Here is a 10542-nt window from a genome sequence, read left to right on the forward strand (position 1 = left end):
CAACATGGTTTTGACAATGTCAGCAGCTTCCTGTCGACATAGACCTTAATTTAAAAAATATATATATATATATATATATATATATATATATATATATATATATATATATATATGTCGACAGGTACCTGTTGTTATGAATCAAGCAATGTTGACATTGTTCTGTCTACACAGACCAAATTTAAATTTTTTTTCCTAAAAATCGAGAAATAAAATGAATTTTTTTTTACAAATTAATATTCCATTATTTATGAAGACCAAACTTAAATATTCTCTCTAGACTCTATATGAAGGCATGAAGTGATATAGAGATAAAATTTTAATTTTGAAGCCTGGTTGGAGTTTGATTTGGAGGGCTCCATATTTAAATATAGAGGAGTGTGTATACACACTCCAAAACTTTATTGGATGCTTATTTTTTTAAGGGCACCTCACTATTTTAAACAAAATTTTTGGCACCTCATATTATTTGGGCACACCCATCTATTATTATTATCTTCTTCTTCCACTTTCCATCTTCGTCATCACCACCAATTACCACTTTTTCCACCGTAACGGTTAACATTCCTCCTCCTCTTCTTTCTCTTTCATCATCATAGTACAAGAATCAAAATAAAAAAAATTAAACAAAAAATTTAAGTCATCAATAACAATAGGAGGCTCTCGACATGGCTTTCACAATGTCGGCAGCTTCTTGTCAACAGTCTGTTGTTATGAATCAAGTAATGTTGACATTGTTCTATCAATGCATACCAAACTTAAATTTTTTTCCCTGAAAAACGAGAAATAAATGATTTTTTTTTTTTACAAATTAAGATTCCATTATTTATGAAGACCAAACTTAAATATTCTCTCTAGACTCTATATGAAGGCGTGAAGTGATATAGAGACAAAATTTTCAATTAAAGCCTAGTTGAAATTTGATTTGGAGAGTGATAAGGTCTCACAAAGCCATTTTTGGGATCGTAATTACACAAGGATTATCGACACTTAGTTGCTATTTTTCCCAAATAAACATAAATTGTATTAATTTGCCACATTATTGAAACTAATGAAATTTCTTACTATTTACAGGTAAAAAAGGCAAAATTCGGAGGAAAATATTTTTTTAACAATTTTTTTTTACAATATACGAGTCAAGAGGGAGCATTAAACCAAATCTCGAAGAAATTCATCGCCACATCATCGCGTCTCGGTAGGGCCCTAGTGCTATGCGTAATCTAGATGAAGTATGTCTCGAGATTCGAACTAAACATTCTAGACGCTTTGACCATTATAACTGAAGGCCCTTCTTGAATCAACTCAAGCAAAAACCCAACCCAATAACCCAAATAGAAATCTATAAATTGAGGGATTGCCCTAAAGAAAGGGGTCCCTTTTTGGTCCCTCTTGGATCCCTTTTAGTCCCTCTTCTTCTTCCAAATTCTCTATAATTCTTTTGATTTTTAGATAAAGAAATCTTGATTGTAGTGAGAGTACTAAGAGTTTTTCTTTTATCTTTCTTCTTTAGTTCTAGTTACAGTTTTATCGTAAGATCATCAAAGAGGAATCAAAGTGCAATATAGTTATCTTCATCTTTTTTCTCTACCACATTTTACTTATTTTACTATTGCTGCAACTTGCTCCTTGTGATGATCAAGTAGACTCTCTTTAGAGAGATCAATGATGCCGAAGCAAGTTCATCTTAATATTATTGTTTAATTCTATTATCTCTACTTTAAATTGTGATCTAGTGAAGCCTCTTATGATGATATTATCCAACTTGTACCTCAAATTCAAACTTTGATGATTATTGCTTAGATAAGTTCAAGAATAATCATGCTCTGTGATGAATTGATATATAAATCAGATAATTTCTTCCAAGTTCAGGATTCATATGGATATTATGTGGTTGCAATTTATTTTTAATCGATTTACCTTCTGATCCACGAGCAATGACTTACTACATGGATCAAGTTAAAATTAGAATTATTCAATAATAAGGATGACTTGTAAGAGTTGATTTGAACTCTTTAAGTCATTTTTCATTGTTTTTAATCTTTATTTTTTACTTCAATTTCATTTACAAATTTGCTGTCATTTTCTATTTTATTTTTACAAATCTATTTTTAAAGAATCTGTTTTCAAATTCTGTTTTCATTTTCAACTCGAATGAACATTTGAATCACGATTGTTCCTGTATAACGAATCCTACTTACCTAAGTTTTATTTTAATATTTGTTCAATCTACACATTTATACAAAATCTACAAAAGTTACATTGATCAAATTGGCGGCACTATCGAGGACAACAGTTCAATTCATTTTCAACTCAAAAGAACCTGAGAGAGTTTCGAAATAGAACCAAAACTTGTTTACTTGAAACATAAGCTAAATAAATAGAAATAATTTTCAAAATATTTTCATTGCAATTATTGTAATATTAGAAACTAGTCCCAATTGGAAAAAAATAATTTTCATCAAAATTTCACCGCTCGACAGTAGACCTCTAGTGCTCCGAAGTGATGTGGCAACATTTACTGTTGATTTTTGTTGAGCAAGTTTCTGACATCATGGACATTGTAATGAGAATATTTGTTTTTTTCCTTAGCATTCTGACTTGGATAATTTTGTTTTTTTCAGGTGAAGGACTCGATGGAAGTCAATGAAAGGCGGCACATGGAATTTTTATCCACCAACTCAGCTTCTTTACTAAGAAAACAACTTTCCAACTTGTTTTTCATTTTATTTTTAGTAGAAAATAATTTGTATTAGAAATTAGATTTGTAATAATTTTTAATTTCATCTGAAAGGGTTCGGATTGTAATAGATCTAGGGAAGGACGACAATGGGACGAAACTGTCTCGGCCCATTGGGTTCGTACACCAAATTTGGTGTTGATAGCCCGAGTTGACTCATATTGTTTATCCCCCGTCTAGTACGAGAAGTAATTTTCGCACCACCGATGCAACACTTGTCATGCGTTTCTGTATTGATTTTGGATGATTAAACTATACACCTTGATTTGCACATAGTAATAAGGCCACCCTTACGAGGATGACACCATAAAATAAAAATCGAATTTCATCACCGATATCTTGCCATTTTAGAAAATTGGATTCACAGTCACAAAATTAATTAAAATTGGTTAGACTTGACTCTAGGTCCCATTGAGCTCAATAGGCAAAGTTAATCTAAGTTGCACCAATTGCACTTCTTGGTCGAAAATAGTGCCTAAGCACAATCTTGTCCCGTTGTACCACGTGTACTAAGGGGATAGACGACATTTATCCTAGACAAGAGGTGACTTAAGAGTGCTTTTGCTCAGCATCGTGTGCCACCTCTCAATTGGGGATTAAACTGGTTGTTTGTTATTTTAGAGATTTGGATTGGAGGCTAAGATTACCACTTTGAAACAGTTAGGAACTGTCTAGTCGTAGGAACCCAGTGATCACGTGTGAATTCCTCCCTCTCTTGTGTGTAAATCAATAGTGTATAGATATAGAACCCCGAGCAGATTTACATCGTTATGAAGTTGAAGAGAGAATTTTGGATCTCATGCGTCTTATGTAATAATTATGGTCATCTTTCCGAGTGTTGTCCGAGTCTACCTATACTCCGTGCTACACATGCCAATATGCAAAATTCTCAAAATTCCTATTAAATGTGGACACCTAGTTCATTCGACCAACCATACCATGTAGACAATTGATTTTCCTCGGATATCATATCTTAAGGGTGCAACTTGGTATGGTTCAAATTGAGAATCGAACAAAACCGATAGCTTTGGGGTGGTTTGGTTCGGTTTAGAATAAGTTGCGATTCGTTTTTGGGTTACGACAGTAGATAACCGATCACTTTAGTTCGGTTCTCAGATCAAACTTGTATAAAATCGAACCAAACCAAGAATCGAACCCCTATGCAATAAATAAATATATATGTATATAATAATTATTAAGAATTATTTTAAGAGTTAGTACATAGATTAGTGATCTTTTATGGATAAACTAATGACTTTTTATAAATAGATTTGTGATTTATTATATGAAATTTTATGTTTATTTTTTCATAAAAAAATATTACTTATAATTTATAAAATATTTGCATTCCATGGAACCGAACCAAACTGACTTTAATTTGGTTTGAGTTGATTTGGTTCCAATGGAATTTGGTTCGGTTCTGGTTCTTATTTAGTAGAATCGACCTATGTCAATTCGGTTCCAATATGATCTCAAATCGAACCAAACCAAACCAAGTTGCACCCCTACCATATTGTGTTAGAACGAGTTCACTCAGGGTAATCATTTTGGTAACCATGAGGATTTTTATATGCACGACCACTACGTGAAAATTCCAAAATATCGACGGTCCAAAACCGTCGAATTATGGATCAAGTCGACAGTCTAGACCGTCGAACTGGCCTATCGAATTGTGCCTTGTCGAAAAAAAATTCGACGGTTAAAAACCATAGAATTTTTATAAAATTCGACGGTTCTAGACCATCGAATAGTATATATTCGACGGCCTTTAAGCCGTCGAATAACATATTTTCGACGGGTTTTGTCTGTCGAATCTGGAATAATATCATATATTCGACGGCTATAGGCCGTCGAATAAAGACCGTCGATTTAATTAAAGACCAGTCAGAACATACTCAAATGCTAGCTTTGTCTTCAACCTATACCTGCAAAAAAAAATTCACACATTCATATCCCATCCACATCAACATTCACATCCCATCCCATCCCATCCACATCAACATTCACATCTCATCCCATCCATTCACACCAATCCACTATCATCCCCTCCATTCACACCAATTTGCATGCAATTTATAGTATCAACGAATAATAAGATTAAAAAAAAAAAATTTACTTATATAAGTCAAAATTATAAGTTAACTTTTAATCTCACATGTTGGAAGAATTCCTAATATTATGTTCACATACATCAATGTAACGAAGTCTAAAAAAAAAAATCACACTTTCAATCTGAAATGGATCAAGTTCCTTGAAATGGACATCCTGAACCTTCTTTGTGACCAGCTATCTTTCCGATAACCATGATGGTGCAAGAAAAATCAAGGGGTTCCTGCCTAGCTACCTCAAGCTGCTCTGCCATGGCACTTGCTTTGTCAAAGCTAAAGGCACCAACATGACCCTTGTTTCTCCCTCGTAACTGCTCAACTAGTCCAAGCCTGTAAAGGACCGGAGTTACAACAACATTATTGGTAACAACAACATTCAGCTGCGCAGCACGCTCGACAATCTCCTTCCTCTTTTGGGTAGAAACATTGTGTGCAATTTCCGCACAGTAAGTCCTGGTCAGGTATCACTAATCATTAGCATGTGATGTATATGGGTTTGCTTATGGTATCCTCTCTTCCCCCCCCCCCCCAAAGAATTAAAAACGTGTGGAACCATGTACCTATTGTGCATCATCAACAGTTCAAGCTCCTTGACATTGTGCACAAGAAATTTCTTGAAACCATTAGGAAGATGATGGCGCGTCTTCTTGTCTGAGCCATAACCAATGTTGGGCATGAGGGTGACCCCTTTGAACTTCCTCCTTACACGAGAATCAATACCCTTTGGCCTACGCCAGTTTTCCTGTCATAATTACATGCATTCAACAACCATTTTGATCAGTTATCATAAAAATTCGATTACATGCATGCAACTTCAGCCTATCAAGTCAGAAAATAAGATTTAATATGCAATTTCAAAATGATGAATACATACAGAAGAGAAAAGATTACCTCCACAGAGGAGTCAAGCATAGCAGCTTCCTTCTCCAATTTTGAAACCTTTTCCCCTATATCAGGTAATGTCTGAATAATGCAAAAAAAAAAAAGCTGACCATTATCATGGCACACCTGTAATTAAGTAAAGGAACCGCTGATATTAATGAAAAAAGAGTTCAAAAGAAACCTTCTCATATTGAAACTGGTGAAATGAGTTCTTAATAACATGCTCAGCAGTAAATTGGCCCTCAGCACGGCTCAATAAATTCAAAATCATGTAGTAGCTCAGTCTGAAAGTACTGACTAAAGGAGCAGGTTTACCCAAAACCATCTCCTTGAGAGTATTCATCTCCATCTGAAAAGAAAATTCCAATAGAAATAATAAAGCAGTTATTTGAACCAAACAGTTCCACTATCTTAAATTTTATTTTTTTTAAATTGTTGTGTTCCACTGTTCCAATAATTTATAAAATACCCACTAAAGACCATGATGAGAAGCAGTAACTCATATCACTGGATCTTTCACCATAAATCATCCAACCAATATGAGTTCCCTATGGCTGGATATATGGTAACAGATTTTCATGCAAAATACTTACTCTGACCTGTCAAAATACTTACAGTGTTGTTGGAGATGGAGCAGACAACCAAATTGGAAACAATTTGAGCAAATTTTATATGATTCCCCATAGGACCATCCTCCATTTCAATTACACAGTATTGAAATTTCAATACCCCAGTGTTGATGAACCATCTCACACTCCATTTCCAACAAAACTACTACTATGTCGCTGCTGTTGTTTATAAAAATAACAAATAGTCACAGATACGGAGGTTCTTCATTAACCGAATGGTTGTTCCTGTGGTCCTCATTAGCCCAAAAGCAATGGTTAGTTTCTCACTGTGATGATACAAGATCTCTCTCTTTATATCATCAGGTACATCCTGGAAGACAAACTTAGTGTCAGGCACATAACCCGCTGCTTCAATCTTTGTAATCAAACTCTTCAATATCTCATTAACCTCACGGTATTGGGGATGATCCTTATCCCCAGCCTTGAATGTATGGACAACCCGATCTATCTCAATTGAACTTAAACCAGGGGTCTTCTTCAATCCCTATGATTTCAATGATACTCTGGCCATTTTTACACCTTCCCAATCTCCAATAGTAGCATACATGTTTGACAGTAAGACGTAGAACCCAGCATCATTTGGGTCCAACTCAAAAAGCTTATTAGAAATTTCTAACCCCAACTCGATATTCCTATGAACTCTACAAGCACCAAGCAAGGACCCATAAACCGCTGCATCAGGTTTCAAAGGCATCTTATTTATTAGTGAAAAAGCATCATTTAACCGGCCAGCGCGGCCAAGAAGATCAATAATGCAAGTATAGTGTCGTAAATTAGGCACGGTATGCCAATCTTTAACTATAAGATCGAAAATTTGAAGACCTTGATCGACCATCCCAGCATGACTACATGCCCACAAAACACATACCAAAGTTGACTCATCCGGTTCTATGCCCGAAACTTTCATTCGTAAAAAGAGATCAATTGCATCATCACCACGCCCATTCATCCCATTACCTGCAATCATAGCATTCCAACATACAACATCATTTTCCTTCATTCCTTCAAAGAATCTTTTTGCGCTCTCCAAACTCCCACAGTTTGCATACATATCTATAAGAGCGGACCCCACAAAATTATCGTCACTAAAACCTATTTTTACGGTCAATGCATGAACAAGTTTGCCTTGTTGTAGAGCTCCCGACCGACTGCAGCACGAAAGCATGCCAATCAAAGCAACAGAATCAAGTGACACATCAATCTCCGACATCATCTCATTTAAGATTTTCCATGGCCTTTGTCCCAAACCCAATTTCTGAAAAGCCCGATAACATCAATGTCCATGTGACCACATCCTTCACCAGAATCTCCTCGTGAATATTCGATAAGCATCTTCAATGCAACCAAATTTCAGATACATGTCCATCAGAGCGGTCTGAACAAGCATATCGTTTTCAAACCCATTTTTTATAGTATAATTACGAAAACCTCTCCCTATTTGTGGACATCCTGTACTTGAACATGCTGATATCAAACTCATAATCGTAATGAAATCTGCCGTGAACTCATTTCTTTGCATTTCCTTAAAAAGCCTAAGGGCTTCTTCACCAAACCATAACATTCAAGTCAGGCTTCTTGTAAAAAAGAAAACAGTTAATTGAATGTGTATCTGGTTGGTGCCATTTCTAAGATCATCATTAGACACATATCATCATTACCGTATGAAGTTATCAAACAAAAAGTAAAAAACCTTCTTACCCTAAGCGTTGTCTTGACTTAACCCTCAAAATACACGACAATGGCTCCTAGGCCATCTAATCACCTCACCACAAAGAATATCAAGTAAAGTCCCTTGGGGTCCATCTCTATCCATTAGCTCAGCCGAAGAGTCAATGATCTCATCGATACAAATTGAATAATACTACATATCTGGCTTCTTATGATCTACTAGTGCTCCTTTGGCGTAGATCACATTCCTTCTAAAGTTCATCAATAAGCATACCTTACCATTATTCAATGATGGTAATGATTCTGATACTGGTTCTTTACCTCCTCGCCTATTAGGAATTGTGGAATCTGATGTCGCCTATAAAATAGAATTATTGTTTATGATTAGATATGTAAGCTGAAATCCATCATTTATATGAATTAAATATTAATGAAAAATTAAATGAAGAATCTCTAAAGTTAAAGTGTTTTTACATCTTACCTGAGTATAAGGACCTCCAACTTCAAATGTAGATGATTTTTTTTTCTTGTGCTTGTTCTTGTTCTTGTTCTTCTTTTTCTTCTTCTTATCTTTCATTAGTGTATGAACTAGTTGAGTTAAGTTAACCATGTCTCTTTCAAACTTATCCGTATAATTTCGACTTTGAGTTATATAACGTAATGAAGTCTTTGAAACTCCACCCCCCATACCTCTTACTCTGCCTTTTTCATCTTTCCCAAACACCTATGCATAACTATGATTAATATAATGTATGTAAATAAAAAATTAAAATTAAATAATATAAGTCATACATACAATGGAAATAGGATCATGATCAATATCCCTATGGGTAAAACTAGGATCTTCTTTAATAAGATTGTTTAATTGACCCTACAAAACAATGAAAACATTACGATAATAAGTAATATTTTCAAAAATAAAAATAAAAAATTTGACTAAAAAAATGACATCACGTACGAGAGATTTGGCCAACTCAGGAGTGGGAGCACTACCATCACTCCTCGTATGACTATCGATGAAAAACTCTGTTCTTGTGGGCTGCCGACCATCCGTCTTATATTTTTTCTGTTTATGTCAAAAATGTGCCACATCAAAAATGCATACAATCTTAAAAGCAATACAAATTAATGAACATTTGAAACAGAGTATGTAAATTAATAATTAGATTAATACTTACCATTTCTTCTGCCTTTTTTGCTATACCTTTTCTACCGGTTGTGTGTGGAGTTTTATTTTGCTTACGAAGCTTTTTCATTTTATCACATTTTTCTTGATCAGTTGATGTTGATTTTAAATCAACAAACTTCTCCCAATCATCCTGTTTGATCCATCTACTTTTGGGCTTATTCAATTTTCGTTCTGCATCAGTATTACCAACTCTGCAGTATTCCTTCCCCAATCGATATTTCCAATCTCTCCATGCATGACCAGCTTTCTGTAGGCAGAACTTCTTGTAGTCCTCAGAAATGTCGTAACGGGACTGTCAAAATATGAACAAATAAATCAATTCTAATATAATGAAAATATTCATCATTATTACAACTAATCAATAGAATTTTTAAACTACCTGGAGAAGACGCCAAATAAGTTCAAGCAACTCCGTCGGTACCTTCCTCCAAGAAGAATAGAAAGGTGGCACGTGTGCCATCGCATAGCGGCCTATATTAGTCGATAAGTCTGTCGAATTATCCCCAATGCATTGCCCCATAGCATTGAATTCCACATGAAGACGTGAATCAGATGATGAATGTGGATCTGATGTCGACGAACTCTGATGACTATCTCGTGTAGGAATCGAGGGTGTCGAGCTATCAGAATTTGATGACGACGAGCTATCAGAATTCTCCATCGACGAGCTATAAATCAAATAATATAGATATTTGAAAGCAATAAGATTAAAAATGAAAGCAATAAATCAAATAGTGAATTAAATAACAACCAAAGCAGAAATATTACACAATATCAACAATGAATTTGTATTTGAAAGAAATAAAAGTAGATCATTACTATTATAACACACTATTTTTCATAAATATATACATAACGTACTAATATAGTTAGTTTTCATCATCATTTTCAATGATATCTTCTTTAAGAACAGATGATAAAGCATCCACGTTACTTGCAGCAAATGCTAAAGGATCTGCAAAAGCGTTTACATCTTTATTCAATCTCTTTGGAGCTTCTAAAACCACGTGCCAAGCTTCCGTAGGCCGACTTTGATCTTTACAATAAAAAACTTGAGTTGCTTATGAGGCAAGAATAAATGGTTCATCGTCCACTTTTGTATTTCTCATCAATCTCTCTAGATTAACATATCGTAAATTTGTGTCTCGATCAACCATATACCCATTTGAATCTTCTATACGCACCCAATCACAATAAAATACCGTCTCTTTGAAATCTAAGTAGTCCAACTCAAGTATTTTCTTTATAATACCATAATAGGTAACTTCTTTATCTACATAATTCGTATCTCTAGCATTTGCCCGGAAACTCGTTACAGCTTTCATTGACACC

General features: G+C 34.7%; 1 protein-coding gene and 1 pseudogene across 1 annotated transcript; both read right to left on the reverse strand.

The window, feature by feature from the left end:
- Positions 1 to 6519: 6519 nt before the first annotated feature.
- LOC147396136 (pentatricopeptide repeat-containing protein At4g33990 pseudogene) lies at positions 6520 to 7914 on the reverse strand (annotated as a pseudogene).
- A 300-nt stretch (positions 7915 to 8214) lies between these two features.
- On the reverse strand, positions 8215 to 9886 carry LOC147396137 (uncharacterized). The gene is made up of 4 exons (XM_086450057.1): positions 9590 to 9886; positions 9200 to 9502; positions 8980 to 9087; positions 8215 to 8379 (listed from the first exon to the last, which is right to left on the reverse strand). Exons 1-4 carry the CDS (start codon positions 9869 to 9871, stop codon positions 8215 to 8217), a joined length of 858 nt encoding a protein of 285 aa, XP_086306183.1. The 5' UTR covers positions 9872 to 9886.
- Positions 9887 to 10542: the final 656 nt, after the last annotated feature.

Source organism: Akebia trifoliata, chromosome 8 (genome assembly GCF_017979445.1).
Source record: "Akebia trifoliata isolate Shusen 1 chromosome 8, ASM1797944v1, whole genome shotgun sequence".
Taxonomy (NCBI): domain Eukaryota; kingdom Viridiplantae; phylum Streptophyta; class Magnoliopsida; order Ranunculales; family Lardizabalaceae; genus Akebia; species Akebia trifoliata.